Below are 15871 nucleotides of genomic sequence, written 5' to 3' on the forward strand. Positions count from 1 at the left end.
TTTGATGCCTGTTGAAGCCCAGCATAGACTAGAAATGGTTATTGGTCCAGGAAAGTTGCACAGACAGGAGGATCAGCCCATGTGAGATGGTGGGGATAAATGGAAGACGTGAAGATAGGGGAGCCTGTCCATTGTGCAAGAGGCAGCCACCCCTCAGCCCCAGTGAGTGTTGCCTAGCCAGGGTGTGGCTTGTGCTGCTGCATCTTCCAGAACTCTTATGAGACCCACACATCCAGATTTTTTTTTCTTTTTAAGCACTGGGCCTCAGGCATGCTAGAAAATCACTCTACCATTGACCTACATCCCTAGCCCTTTAAAAATATTCTTTTATTTTGAGACAGGGTCTCACTCAGTTGACCAGGCTGGAACTTGGAATCCTCCTGCTTCAGCCTCCAGAGTAGCTGGGATTATAGGCCTGGGTCCCCCTTATCGGCTACTCTTGGTTCTTTATAATTGCTGGAAAAAGACTTTTCTCTGGGCTCACCTAGAAAGCATTGTAAATTACCCTCAGGGGCTGAGGAAAGTCAAGAGGAGGGATGAGGGACCTGTGCAGCAGGACCCTCCTGCCCTTTTAGATCCTGCCCCCTTTCTGCTTCTCTCACCGCCTTCTGCCTTGCTCCCGTTATCTCTGGAGCAATGCCTCCCAGGCTTCGCGGGGCCATCTGGGTGCTGCCTGTGCCAAGGGTGGAATGGTATCTTTGGGCTCACAGGCTTCCTGCACACCCAACAGGAGGCCTCAAGAGCCCCCGGTTTCCCCAGTTGGAAAATGGTAGCAGATGCCCACCCTTTCTCTCACATTCAGGGAAGATGTGAGGATGAGCTTGTGTGACCAGCTTATCAGAGCAACTCCCCAGACTTGTGGCCCAGACTCTCAGAGTGCCCCAGGATTGGGGTCTGAGAGCAAGGGTGCCTAGGAACCCCGTAGGCCCTTCCATGGCATCCTGGAGCCCTTCCTGTCTATTAGTCATACTCACAGCCTTCATTTAATGGAAAATAAAGATTCAGGGAATGCATGGTGCCCAAGACCATACTCTCTCAGTAGTGGTCATATAGAGCCAAATCAGTATTCTAGACAAGGGTGAAATGCCAGGGGACAGCACAGGCCTCCTGCCCACAGGGATAGAATTCAGTGACTGTTTAAGCAGCAAGTGTGTTCCTCAATTGAGAGGCTTCTCTGTTCCCCTCTTTTGCCACAGAGTCGGGAATTCTTGTCTGAGGACCAGGATACCTTTCCAGAAAGATCTCTGGTTTTCTGAGCAGCTCCTGCTTATCCACAAACCCCATAGGTTATGGTCCATTTCACGGTCTCCCCCACCCCCAACCCCTCCTGCAGTGCCAGGGATGGAACCCAGGGGCTCACAAATGCTAGGCAAGTGCTCTTTCACTGACCTGAGTCTCAATGGGCTGATTGGGAAGGATTCCTGAAGGAATTTACTCTGCCTTGTACCCTCAGTCCACAGCATTTTAAAGCCCCAGTTTTAGCATTATCAGTTGGTGGCCATGCCATGGGCCAGGTCTAGCCCACTAAGTATTATTCCAGTATTTACATTTACATAGTTACCAATATTTAGAAATCACATTATTTCACATGAAACCTATATTTTTTGCTTCTCTTGAAAAATTGGGGAATTTGGCCCCATTGGGCTTATAAATCCATGTGTTAAGAATTGGTTTGGGGCTGGGGATGTGCTCAAGTGGTAACGCACTCGCCTGGCATGCGCGGGGGCGCTGGTTTCGATCCTCAGCACCACATAAAAATAAAATAAAGATGTTGTGTCCACCAAAAACTGAAAAATAAATATTAAAAAAATATCTCTTTCTCCTCTCTCTCTTAAAAAAAAAAAAAGAATTGGTTGAATTTTTTTTTTTTTGAGGTACTGAGATTGAACTCAGAGGCACTCTACCACTAAGCTACATCTCCAACCCTTTTAAAAAAATTTAATTTTTTAAAATATTTTTTATAAATTGTTGATGAATTTTTAAATTTTATTTATTTGTATGTGGTGCTGAGAATCGAACCTAGTGCCTCACACATGCTAGGCAAGCGCTCTACCACTAAGCCACAATCCCAGCCCTTAAAATTTTTACTTTGAAACATGGTCTTTCTAAGTTACAGAGGCTGGTCTTGAACTTGTGATCTTCCCAGTCACTGGGATTACAGACATGTACCACTGTGCTGGACTGAATTTGCTCTTTCTGATGGGGCATATGGTCTGTGGACCCCACCTGTTGCTTCACTCTCGTGTGACACCTTTCTGGGCCAGAAAGCACTAGACTGCTGTCCTGCCTTATTTTACAATCTTTATCTATCAATAGCTTGGATTCCAGCTTGTAGTTGGGGGCGACTGAGGGTGAGGTGAGGGAATGGCTTCAGGTATCCCATGAATGTGACCCTGGATGGGGCATCTATAACCCCAGCCATCAGGCTGAGTCTCAGGAGTTCCCAAGGTGGGCCGATTGGGAAGGACTCCTGAAGGAAGTTGCTCTGCCTTGTGACTGCAGGTCCCCCAGGAGCACGGTGAATAGCAGCTTGATCCTCCAGTCCTCTATGGCATGTCAGAGAAACCCAATGATTGTCAGGGCACTGGTTTCTGAACAGGAGGCCCACTGGAACCAGGACTTTGCTGCTTTTGAGAAATGGAGGGGTCCTCCCGGGCAAGGAGGTCTATGTGGCTCCAACTCAAAGGGAGGGCTCAGAGGGGTGGCCAGAGGCCCTCCCTCCATTTAGCCCTCCCTCCCCACCCACAGATGTTGCAGCCCCAGTTCAAGTCGCACAACACCAATGAGGTACTGGAGAAGCTGTTCCAGATTGTGCCAGGCGAGAACCCCTACCGCTTCCGGGACCCCCACCAGTGCAGGCGCTGTGCTGTGGTGGGGAACTCTGGCAACTTGAGGGGCTCTGGCTACGGGCAGGACGTGGATAGGCACAATTTCATCATGAGGTGAGCCCCCGTGGAACCGAGGGTGGGTGAGGACAAGCCTCCAGGAAGGGGTCCCTGCCTCCTTGGCCTTATCTGGCAGGGGATGAGTTGCCTGGGTGCTAAGGGATGCTGACACCTATAGGCTTCCAGGACAGGCTTGGGTTGTGTCCCTTGTCTGTTTAGGGTGGGTGGGAGGTTGCATTCCAAATCTCACTTTGCTAGAGGACCACATTCACTTTCCAATTCCTCTGAAAAGGGCTGAAGCTAGACCCCTGGCTGGTGTTTGGTGGAAACTCATCAGAAGCCCTTATTACTCACCTGGTCCCCTCAGCATAAGCTAGAAGTGAGCTCCTCAAGGCAAACTTGCATCTTGCTTTATAGCAACAGGTGATTCTTTCTAGCAGACTAACTGAAGACAGATGTCGTAGGCAGAAAAAGCTGTCTCGATGACTGCCTGTTCTCTTCATCCTCATAAGACTTCCAGAGACATCTCTGCCTAGCCCTGAGGAAGGGAGAAGAGTAGAGAGAGTGTTCAGTGAAGACAGACACAGCGTGATGAAGGGTGTGTCAGGGAACACAGGGTGGACTCAGGTTCCAGCATGGGCTGCTCTCAGCTCTTAACCCATCTCTTCTGCCTTCCTCCCTTGGCTTGGCTAGGGATAGGATATGCCACACGGGGATCCTTCCACCCCTGTCCTTGGTATTGCCTGGTTTTTACCAAATATCTCAGGATGAGCATTACAAAAAGGCCAGATTTCCCAGGAGGCAGAAGGAAGGGCTTTGTCTTCGACACTGTTGCTGTCTCCATAGCAACACCAGGCAGCAATATGTCTCTGAGACTTTCCACATTCTTTGCAAGACCTTCCTCCTATTGAGAAATGGTGATGGGCCGGGGAGAGAGAAGGGTGCTTTACCCCACCCAGCACCCCAGAACCACCTCAGTTTACCTCATCCCCTAATTACCGGCACCTCAAATAGGAGGGAGGTGAGATGGAAGCCAGGGAGGGACCTCTCTCTCTTCACCCAGAAACAATGGGTTGAAATTAGAAAATGAGGTGCTGTTGCAGTGTGGCCATCAAGCACTTGGGAAGCCCAGTGAAATGCTCTCAGATGCCTGAGCACCTGCCTTCCCAGCCACCTGTAACAAGTGGGAGCTTTGATGAGACACCTCAGGATAATTGATGAGCTCCAGGGTTGAAATCCTGCAAAACCAAAAGTCTTGGCCACTTATGACATGTAGGTGACACCTAGTCAGGCCAGGCTGAGACAAATCCACCAGTACTCCTTCTCAGGAGGCATGCTCAAGATATGTTTTGGATCAAACCCCAAACTTTCCTTCTGGAAGGGATGATCAGATGGTAATTGACTATCTGCTGATCTGTATGAGGAACCAGATAGCAGTGGAGGCCTATCTTGATTTAGAACCAACAGGGAGACCCCTCATCTTAGAACCAGTGTGAGACTCTACTGGGAGAGCCAAACTGAGTTACATTGACATGATGGCTCTACTCTCCTGTCTCCCTACCAGCTGCCTCCTCCAGGAGGATAAGTCCTCCAAGCCCTGCTGACAACTCAAAATAGAATTGAGCTATTCCCATCTCGGATGGCCAGCAGCTACATCCACAACTCCTAGTGCAGTTCCCGGTAGATAGAAGGCATGCTGTGAATATATGAAGGAAAAGGAGTAGGCAACCAGACACCGGACCGTAAATAAGAGTGTCCATCCACCCTGCCTGTGTTCCATCCCAAGGCATTTTTGGCTGCTGGAGATAGCCACGGACAGATAAAAGTTTCTAGAATGCTTTGCCCCCAAATCCCAGAGAGCCAGCTCATCCTATGGCCCCTTTCCAGGGGTTGGCTTCTCCAAAATGAATCAGAACCTCAAAACAACATCTTGACTCCAGAAGACTGCCACGTTCTTTCCTTTTCCCTCAGAGGCTAGAAATATCTTTGGGGCTTCTTGCTTCATTTGTTCCCAGCTTTGTGGGCTGGTGCTTGGACAGAGCATAGAGGAGAGTAGGGCGAGAGCAGGCTCTGCAGCAGGCCTGCCTGCAGGGGTGGGAGGTGGGTGGCCTCACTGCCAGGTCTAGGAGGGACTTCTCAAAAGCTCTAGCTGCCAGCACATGGAGAAGGCAAAAGCAGGTCTTCAGAAGCCAGGCCTGAGGCAACCTCAGCCCCTTGATCAGCAGGGTCTGCTTGGCCTCTTGTGAAATGAAGTTTGCTTCTTAGGTTCTCACAAGTATGAGACCCCTTGCTCCTGCTCAGCCAGTGTCCCCAACCCACATTTTTCCACTTCCTGCTTGCCCCTTTGCATCCTTCAGGCAACCGAGAGATGGTTCGTTACCTACTTTGATACCATCCCCTGTTAAGGCTTCTCTCCAACCTACTTTGTTCTCCACAGGGTCCAGGATGACTTGGCAGAAGGCAGACAGCAGACACAGACTAGCTATGGTGACCACAGGACATCAGTGCCTGTGTGTATAACTGTAGCAGCCCCAAACCTGTTAAGCATTACTCATGAGAGGGAAAAGATAATTCTGGGCTTCTCTAGGAGACAGTAGCTCTGAACCCTAAAGACTAGGAGACCAGAGGGAGACAGCCAGGAGACAGAGGGAGTTTCTCTGAAGACATGGGTCTGGGGCATGGGGGCAGGATCTAGATCTCTGTTCTGGGCATAGGGCACAATAGGTTCTATAGAGAAGATTCCAGAAGTCTGCTTGAACCCAGACTAGAATTAGGATGGTTCAGAACAAAGACTGCTAGAAGTGGTAGTGCACTCCTGTAATCTCAGGCTGATGCAGGAGGATTCAAATTCAAGGTCAGTCTTGTAATTTAGCAAGACCCTGACTCAAAAATTTAAAAAAAAAAAAAAAAAAAAAAAAAAAAACAAGGGCTGAGGATGTAGCTCAATGGTAGAGCACTTTGGGGTACAATGATCAGTAATGGAAGAAAAACAAAAAGAGAGACTCATTATCCAGACTTTATGGCCTCCCATTCCAAGGCACCTTCTGGTCCCTGAAGGGAAGGAAAAGAGAAACAGAAGGTAGAGATGATTGGCAGGGGTGGAGCATTCTGGACAGCACAACCCTTGTCTCAGCTCTACCAGGTGAGGGGCAGGAGGAAGACAGTGTGGACACCCCTACAGCCCAGAAAATCTGCACCCAGCTTGGCTAATGGTGTCAGCCACTGTGAGGGCAGGGAATATTTGTACTGATTTTACAGAACTGGTATAAAAAGCTAGAGGCACGTGATGACTCTGCTCCATCCTTATTGGATCCCTGTGGCCAATAGAAGACCAGGTTATGGTCATCCGACCTTGGTAGTCATGATTCTGCAAGGTGGTCCTCAGGAGACAGTAGTGTCGTCAGCAAAAGACAAGACCAACAGATTTGTGTTTAGAGCTGGTTCACATGGGATGTAAGTTGATCACGAGAAAAGGGAGCATTGATTGTAATTATCCTGTATTTTGCAGAAATTGAAAGGATAGGATGCCTTCTTGGTTTATTACACTCAGGGCCATGGGAAGTCTACCTTCATGACCTTCATTTTCTTTTCTTTTTTTTTCCTTTCAGTACTGAGGATTGAACCCAAGGGCACTCTATCACTGAGCTATACATCCTCAGCTCTTTTTTAAACTTTGAGATTGAGTCTTGCTAAATTGTCCAGGCTGACCTCAAATTTGCAATCCTGCCTTAGCCTCTCAAATTGCTAGAATTAAAGATGTGCACCACCCTGTCTAGCATTTGGATTTGTTTATTTGTGTATTCATTTACTTATTTTTTTAAATGCATTCTCAGCAAGTGCTATACCACTGAGCTACATCTCAGCTCCAGAAGGAAGGCTTTTTTCCTCTTTCCTTTCTGAGTTGTAATTCCCTCCTGCTGCATATAGTAGATACTAAAATACATATATTAGAAAAAGTGGGATACTTCTTACCACTTGATTCCTTCACTGATTAGCTGTCTTGGATTTATTTCTTACCAGTACATATAAATTTCCTTCATTTCCTCTGATGGCTGTATTTCATTATCTGAAGGTGAAAAATGCATATACCAGTTTATTGTTTGATTGATTAAATAGCCATGTGCATGTCTTTGCACACATATGTAACCATTTTTATAGATTTATGGAAATAGAATTGCTGGGTCAAAGTGTACATCCATTTATGTTTTTGATGGTTAGCACCAAATCGTCCTCTAAAAATCGCCTACCAGTTTCCATGGCAGTTTTTTTCTCATGTCACCCTCTTTTCCCTGCAGGATGAATCAAGCACCAACTGTGGGCTTTGAGCAGGATGTTGGCAGCCGAACCACCCACCATTTCATGTACCCTGAGAGTGCCAAGAACCTGCCTGCCAACGTCAGCTTTGTGTTGGTGCCCTTCAAGGCCCTGGACCTGCTGTGGATTGCCAGCGCCCTGTCCACAGGGCAGATCCGATTGTGAGCTTCTTTGCTGGCTGGGAATGAAATATGGGTGACAGGACCACCATGGGAAGAGTCTCCCCCAGGAGTGGATGATAGAATCCCTTGAAGTTAACATTTTGGTCAAGAAGGGCTAGTGAGCTGGGTGCTTTGGCGCATGCCTATAATCCTAGCAGCTCGGGAAGCTGAGGCAGGAGGATCACGAGTTCAAAGGTCCTGAGCAACTCAGTGAGACTATTTCTAAATAAATATAAAAAAGGGCTGTGGATATGGCTCAGTGGTTAAACACCCCTGGGTTTAATTCCTGGCACCAAAACCAAAGAGGGGCTACTAAGGATGGAAGGCCCACAACCGTGGGTTAGCTGAGAGTACCACATGTTCTATGTCACTTCTTTCATGCTGCTGATTAGCATTCTAGTTGGTAAAGAGGTGAGGAAAAGCAGTCTGGTTTTGGTCTCCTTTCCAGGTGGTGGCTCTTGACTCTGGGAGCTCTGCCTTCTGAGAACTTTCTTCGGGGCAATTGTCCCATCACAGCTGGGAACCAAGGGAGATTCAATCCACCAGTATTTTTTTAAAAGAGCATTATCACGACTTGCCCATTTAAAGTATACAATCCAGTGATTTTTGGTATATTAAAAGGGCAGTATAACCATTTCCACAATTTTAGAATATTTTCATATTTTAAAGATCTTTATTTAAAGATCTAACGAATATTCCTTAGCCATCACCCCCACTCCACCCACCCCCACCTTAGGCAACCACCAATCTATTCTCTTATCTTGTATTTTGTTGTGACTAAATATACATAGTATGAAATTACCATTTTAACTATTTGTAAGTTCAGTAACATTTTCACATTGTTATGCTCCGGTCACTACTGTCCACCTTCAGAACTCTTCCATCATCCTGAATGGAAATCATGTACCCATTAAACAATAACCCTGATCCCTGGTAACCTCTGTTTTACTCTCCATCTCTATGGCTTGATTATTCTAGTGCATCAAGTAAGTGGAATCATATCCTATTTGTCCTTTCGTGTCTGACTTATTTCATTCAGCATGATATTCTTCGGGTTCGTCCATGTTGTAGCATTTGTCAGAATTTCATTCTCTTAAGGCTGTATGCATATGCCACATTCTGTTTATCCATTTATCCCTCAATGGACATTTGAGTTGTTTCTACCTTTTGACTGTGGTTATCATGTATTTTTTTATGCATTTTTTTTTTTTTTTTTTGCAATTCTTTGGATTGAACCCAGGGGTGCTCTACCACTGAGCTACATTCCTATCTCCTTTTTTTTTTTTGAGACACAATCATGTATTTTTTAAACAACAACAACAACAAAAATTAGTTGAGTTGGGCACAGTGGCACATGCCTGTAATACCAGTGACTAGAGAGGCTGAGGCAGAATTGCAAATTCAAAGATGGCCAGCCTGAGCAACTTAATGAGGCCCTAAGCAACTTAGTAAGATCCTGTTTTGAGAAATTAAAAAAGGGGGTTGGGGGAGGCTAAGAAATAAAAAAAAAGGGGGTTAGGATGTAGCTCAGTGGCAAGGTGCCCGAGTCCAATCCCCAGTATATATATAAAAAAAAATTGGTATAAATTATACTTTCCTGACTTAAGATGTTCAACATGTAATGTTTTGGAAACCTGAGGGCTAAAATCAGTGATATAGAGTTGAGGAGCTATAAGAACTCAGAGAATGAAGTGTGGATTACAGGAGCCATGCTGGCTAAGAGGTGTTTGTGCCAAGCCTGAAGGAAGCAGAGAGAAGGTCATTCTGGGCCGAAGGAAGTACACAAACACGGTAGGTGTGAAATGATCAGCTAAACTGAAGTGGAGGGTTCCCAGAAGACAGCTGAGGGAGAAGGGTTGTGGCTGGGTTATCGAAGGCATCAGGGCTTCTCTAAAACATCTCTACTCTATCTCGAATGGCATGGGAGCCCCTGAAGGTTTCTGATCAAGTTACTGTCACAGATGAACATGCCACAGAAGAGCACTTTGGAAGCAGCCTGGAGGTTGTGAGGCTGTCATCACTCCTGAGGGGGAAAAGAGGGATCTCTGGGTCCCACAAGCCATCTGAAATGTTACCTTTCTGTCCTCATGCAGCACTTATGCCCCAGTGAAGTCTTTCCTTCGAGTGGACAAAGAAAAGGTAATTTCTCCCTCTCTTCCCTTTTTTGTGGAAACAGTGCTGACCTTACTGTGGTTCAGGTTTGCCCCAGTGCTCTTACAGAACCTTCAGAATTCCCATCTGCTGACCTCTTAAGAGGCCACAGGGACCAAGGAGCACTCAGGCTCAGGTCTCCTGACAAGCACAGTAGAACTGGTAGTAGCTGCTCAGAGGCTGGTCCCTACAACCTCTCATATGCCTGTTACTTTTTCCCAGGTCCAGATCTACAACCCAGCCTTCTTCAAGTACATCCATGACAGGTGGACAGAGCATCATGGGCGGTACCCTTCCACAGGGATGCTGGTGCTCTTCTTTGCCCTGCATGTGTGTGATGAGGTGGGTAGGTCCCAGTCTAGGGAGGTAGAAGGGACAGCAGGACTCACAAACAGGGAATCAGACCTTCTCAGGTCTTAACAGTGCCTCCACAGGGAATCACTTTTTTTAAAATATTTTTTTTAGTTGAGATGGACACAATACCTTTATTTTATTTTATTTATTTTTATGTGTTGCTAAGGATCGAACCCAGTGCTTCATATGTGCAAGGCAAGCGCTCTGCCGCTGAGCCACAGTCCCAGCCCAAGGAAAGCATTTTTGTAGCAGAAACCATGTGAGTTAGCCAAGAACATACTTATAATTCCAGATATTCAGGAGACTGAGGCAGGAGAATCACAAAGTTTGAGGGCAGCCTGGGCAACTTTTAATAAGACTCTGTCTCTAAATTGAAAGGGCTAAGGATATAGCTCAGTGGTAGTGTTGCCCACGGGCCCTAGGTTCAACTCTCAGTACAGTGTATGTGCACACACACATGCACACACATACACACACAATCATAGAGCTGAGCATGGTGGCCTCTGTAATCCCAGCTACTGGTGAGGTTGGGAGAGGAGGATCCCTTGAGTCCAGGGGTTTGAGGCCAGCCTGGATAATTTTTAAGACTTGTCTCTTAAAAAGCAAAAAGTTCCCAGTGACTTGCAGTCTGACTTGGGAAAAGCCCAAGTTTAAACCTGGGATGGCTGTGTCTCACAGCCCTGAGCCTAGGCCTATTCTGTTAAAAATGCAGGTTAGGCTGGATGTGGTAATCTAAAATGGAGGTAGAGGCAGAAAAATTTCGAGTTTAGGGCCAGCCTGGGCAATTTAGCAAAACCCTGTTTCAAAATAAAAACATTTTTTAAAAGGGCTGGGGATGTAATTCAGTTGTAGAGCTCTTGCCTGGCATGCTTGAGGCACTGGATTGGATTTCAAGTAACACACACACATACACACACACACAAAATTACTCAAAAGAACCACATTTCACTATGCCATCAAGGGCAGTGCTCATGCCTGGCACACCCACTTTTGCCAGTAAGTTCAATGTATGGTATTGAGTATCTGACGAGCTTTCAAAGAAAAGTAGTGTTTCAAAAAATGTAAGGCTGGGGCTGTAGCTCAGGTTCAAACCCCAGCACACAACCACTACCACCACCACCACCACACACACACACACACACACTCACACACACAGAAAAAAAAAATCTTAAAAAAGAGGAAGGTAAAAAAGAGGAAGTTAGCAAGGGTTGGAGGGGAGGCAGAACTGAAAAGGGAAGAGCCATCCCCTGCAACCCCAAGTCTGTCCATAATGTCCCTCCTGGGTGTTTCCTACGTCTGGGTGCCTTCTCACTGGGAAAAGATAAGCTGTCAGCCTCAAGGAGCTGTCTTGTCGCGGTGCCCCCTTCTCCTTCCTTACCGTGGTCCCTGACCTACTGTGACCCTGCGCCGCCCTTCCCCGCAGGTGAACGTGTACGGGTTCGGGGCCGACAGCCGGGGCAACTGGCACCACTACTGGGAGAATAACCGGTACGCGGGCGAATTCCGGAAGACGGGCGTACACGACGCGGACTTCGAAGCCCACATCATCGACATGCTGGCCAAAGCCAGCAAGATCGAGGTCTACCGAGGCAATTGAGCCGGGCCTTGCCGCAACCCTGCCTGCCCCGCCGCTGGGTGCCGAGGCGCGCTCCCTCTTTGGGCGTCAACCAGGCAATCGGGAACAACGCCAGGCCAAGTGTGGACCAATCATACTGCAGCCCAGCGAGTGCCTGCTGTCCTCCGCCAATCATGAGACTGGAGGGCCGGCTAAGGCCTGGTACCAATCAGCTCTGCAACTGGGCGGAATTTCTGTTTCTCCCAGCCAATCATGCGACTCAAGGAGAATTTCCGTCGCTGGGACCCGTCTCCTCCAATCAATGGCCTTCGGAGGCGGGCGGGCGGCCGCTCAATCTCCCATCCCTTCTGCTTTTGGATAAGGTTTTATTTTCCTCTTTTTAAGTAGAGGCTCCTTGGAGCCTCGATGGAGTACTGTTCTCAGGCGCGACCAGAGAAAGGCCTGTCGCTGACAGGCCTAGCTACCCCTGGGGCGCCGAGGAGGAAATGGCGGGAAGGGGCTGCAGGCCTGGGCGTGTCCGGGGACGTGGGTCGTCAGCCGAGGCTGGCTGGTGGTCAGGAGAGAGTGTGCCTCACCCCTGGAAAAAAGCTATGTCCCCAAATCCGAGAGCATTTTAGACTGCACATGTCCTTTCTCCATCAGGCCCAGATGGGTGAGTGCAAACCCACCAAAGAAAATTCGGTCATGGTGAAAACCCAGCGGGCGCGTGGGGCCCTCCTCCACCTCCTCCCTCCCTGCCTCTGGCCGCCCTTTGCTATGTCCTCTGACCAGGGCATTTTGTGTCTCACCAGAAACTAGGAAATTGTATTCGCCTCTTGTCGGGGTGGACCTTGCCTAGGGCTTAACTCCGTAACAGAGATGTCAGGGACTGGATAGGGAACCAGGAAGCCCTGTCAGGTCACATGTAAGGTGCTTCTTTCTCACGCGTGCCCTCGCTTCTACTGTTCACCAACAACCTTTTTAGTGGCTCTCCTTAAGCCCCTGGCCTCCTCACCAGCCAACCTGTTGCTCTGGAAAAATACCAGAAAACTTGCCCTAGTATTGGGGCCCTGCTTCTCTCTCTGGGTCCACTTCCTCTCTCCCTTTCCCTCCCCGCACCCCCAACATGCCCAGGTCTTTGGCCTTGGGAGAGAGAACAGCCCCGTGGGGAAGGAGGCTGGAGAGCCCAGCTGCCTGTGCATGCGCCTTCTTTCACCTATCACCCCAAAGAGGAGCAGGAAGCAAGCCTCTTGCTTGGGGGTGGAATTTGCTTTGGGCTCATACTTTAGTTAACCTAAAGCTGCCGGATATGGCCACCCAACCAAGATTCCTTCACAATTCTAAGCAGACCTTGCAGACATCCCAGAGCGTCCCTGGGGAGGGGTGGACCTGCTGCTGTCCTCATGCCTCCCCACTGCCCGCACTCCTGGCCTGCTGCCTCCGGCCTCCTCTCTCTAACCCACTTTCCTTTCCAGCTCTAGAAGGGCTAGAAGCCAACAACCAGGGGTTACAACTAGAAATCTACTTACATGACTGGCCCCATCTCAAGTCCCTAGTAGTTGAAGCTATTGATGGTTTTCTCACCTTCAGGGTTGGGGATGTTTAGCAGGGAGAAAGGGCTTCTGTGAAGCCCTCACAGCATAGAAAGGATCCCTCTTCCCAAAAGTAACGTCAGGAATACCACCCTTTTCTTAGTGAGTGGACACAAACTAGCAGCCTTTGGCCATTGGTACAGTTGCTTTAGTTGACTGGGGAACAGTCATCCATTGGAAAGAATGGAGGTTGGGACAGGGTAATGGGCATTGAACCTAAAAATTAATATTTTAAGAACTTTCATTGAGTCAGTTCCTTTGCAGTTCCAAAAGCAGGAGGCATAGAGAGTGGGTGTGGTGGGGTGAACTGGGGCGAGGGCTGTGGTAGAATGCCTGTCAGGGTGCCCTCACCATTTGGGAGAGTCAAGGTACCAGCTGTTCTTGCAAGTCTCATTTTAGTGCTTCCTCAAGAGGCTGTTTTGAGTGTTGAGAAGAGGAAAAACAATGCAATTATGCCAAACAGTATTGAGCAGAATAATTTATTTTTTTTTGTTGTTTTTCTTTTGTTTAAATCATTAATCCTCATTTGGAAGAGGTAGGTCCCAGCACCCAGCCCAGATCTCCTTTTCTGCAATAGTTAAACTTTTTTTTTTATTTCCTTCCCTTTCTCTTTCTGAATTAAAAAGAACCAAAAAAACAAAAACAAAAAACCTGTAGTCATCTGTTCTGTGTATGATCATAGGTTTATCTGGGAGTGAGGAGCTGTGACCAAATAATGACTAAAGATGTTGAAGATATGAAGGGAAAGCAAAATGGCTCCCAGATATCCACCTCTTACATGTGAGCCTGGTTTCATGAACCACACTCTTTCAAGTCCCCAAGACACTTAAATCTGAGTGTTTTGGTTAAAAATGAACCCATTGCCACCGCTTCAGTTTTCTCCAAAAGAGAAATCTGTTAGAATTCCTGGCAGGAACTTTCATAAATGCAGAGTATCCATGAGAGGCTCAGTGCATCTGGACATACCAAAGCTGGGCCATCTCCATCTCTCTGGGATGAATTCATCTCTCGGGGGTTTTCCTCCTTGCTCTGGCATGGCTCATCAATCTGTAGCCTGCTCTTCCCACCATACCACAGGGGCCTGCATTTCACTGCAGGTTCTACACAGGGCACACACAGCCTACCTGCCATTGGGAGAGCATCAGGAGGCAGAGTACCTCCCCCAGCCTAGAAGGTTGCTAAGGAAAAGATAAATGCTTAGATAAATTTCCACGTAATAACTGGGTAACCATTGGGAAAAGACAAAATTAGATCTATACTTTAAACCATTCATCAAAATAAATGTTAAGTGGATCATAGGACTAAATGTAAAAATTCCTAATAGTAGTAGCTTTTTGATGTATTCAAACAGATTTTATATTTTCTATAACTTTGTAGTTTGTTTTTAGATGATTTTTTTTCATAATTTCTAGCTCCCCTTATTGTTAAAGATATTTTTTTCACCTATTTGTATATGTGTGTGTTCCCAACATTTTTGTTAAATACCTCATCTAAGGCTGTAATTATTCCTATTTTGAGTTTTTTATCCTCTTACCTTAGGTTGTGAGAAGTGTGATATTTCATCATCTACATAGCAGATGCCATTTTCTTCCTCAATTCCCTGGTTTCTAAAAGTTTTGGTTTTGTATTTCTCCATCTAGTTTATTTAACCCCCCCTCTGTCATGATTAAGACTTTTAAAATTTGGAAATGAAAGACTGTCACTGTTCACTCTTCTGAAGTAGTGGATCAATGGGAGGAGCTCCTTGGGAATTTTGCATACAATGGGGCCTGTCAATTGTGAGGACTAGTATTAGGGTGGCCAGAGGATCAGGCATTTCCTGGGGTTGAGGGTTATGGGTGTGCTGTGGCACCATCTAGAATGGATCTCAAGAGCAAGAAAAAGGGAACCTCCAGAACCACACTTGCCTCTTTACAGCTTCTGCCAAGTTCACATTTCCTTGGTGCCAAATAAGTCCCATGGCTATACCTCAGTTTCTCAGGGGTATGTGCTGTTCATCTGGAAGAGGTGCCATATTTGGGTAAGCAATATACAATCTAAAACAGTAGGTAGGTCTTTGGAGAGCAGGTGTTAGCTTTATGGCCTGGGGTGGGGTGGGTAATACACACCTGCAGGTATGATGGCTATATTTCAAAGGGAAGCAATTAAGTATTTTACCTGCCGAAGGAACCGTAGCAGACTACCATTCAGCAGGCAAGGAGCTATCTCCTGTGATTTGTTCAGTGAAATAAGAAAGCATCATTCTATTAACTGAGGGGAAGGATAAAGTCCTAAAACTATATTTTCAAAAATCAAATTATTCTTTTTTGAATGTGAATTAAAAAGCAATGTTCCTTCTCATTCTTTCAGAAAAAAAAAAAAAAAAAACAGCTTCTGCAGTGAGTCTATGCCTGGGTAACAACCAACACACAAAAATGCAAGAGGATCCCTCTCTGCCCCTGAAGCTTGCTGAACCATTGGTATCAAGACCAACATGGCCCTCAGGATACAGAATGAATACCTTTCCTGTTTCTGCTCCTGAGAATAATGCAGGCAGTTTCTGGCAGGATGGTTTCTCTACAGGAAAGAGCTTGTGAAGTAGAAAAATCATTTGGTAACTGCACTTGGAAGGGTCTGAGTGTCATGCTTTTTATTTTTTACTTTATTTTATTTTTATGTGGTGCTGAGGATTGAACCCAGTGAGTGCCTCATGTGAACTGGGTGAACACTCTACTACTGAGCCACAACCCCAGCCCTACCTTTTCTTTTTATACATTAAAATTGTAATGCATCTTCATTACAAAAATGACTCAAATAAATACATAAAGTAAATAAGGCATGGGTGGACTCCTGAACAGGGGCAGGAAAGTACTGTGTACT

The 15871-nt window shown here is 46.8% G+C and overlaps 1 protein-coding gene across 1 annotated transcript in view; it reads left to right on the forward strand.

The window, feature by feature from the left end:
- The window catches only part of St3gal2 (ST3 beta-galactoside alpha-2,3-sialyltransferase 2), a 53908-nt gene extending 39187 nt beyond the window's left edge, over positions 1-14721 (forward strand). The window contains exons 3-7 of the mRNA XM_046434733.2: positions 2749-2942; positions 7181-7360; positions 9454-9499; positions 9734-9853; positions 11289-14721. Coding sequence (XP_046290689.1) covers positions 2749-2942; positions 7181-7360; positions 9454-9499; positions 9734-9853; positions 11289-11462 — 714 coding nt within the window. The 3' untranslated portion in view covers positions 11463-14721. The remainder of the gene's footprint in view (positions 1-2748; positions 2943-7180; positions 7361-9453; positions 9500-9733; positions 9854-11288) is intronic.
- The last annotated feature ends 1150 nt before the right edge of the window (positions 14722-15871 follow it).

The sequence above is a fragment of the Marmota monax genome, unplaced genomic scaffold (assembly GCF_021218885.2).
Source record: "Marmota monax isolate L192 unplaced genomic scaffold, Marmota_monax_Labrador192_F-V1.1 WCK01_AAM20220418_F8-fsc00024, whole genome shotgun sequence".
In the NCBI taxonomy this organism is placed as follows: Eukaryota; Metazoa; Chordata; class Mammalia; order Rodentia; family Sciuridae; genus Marmota; species Marmota monax.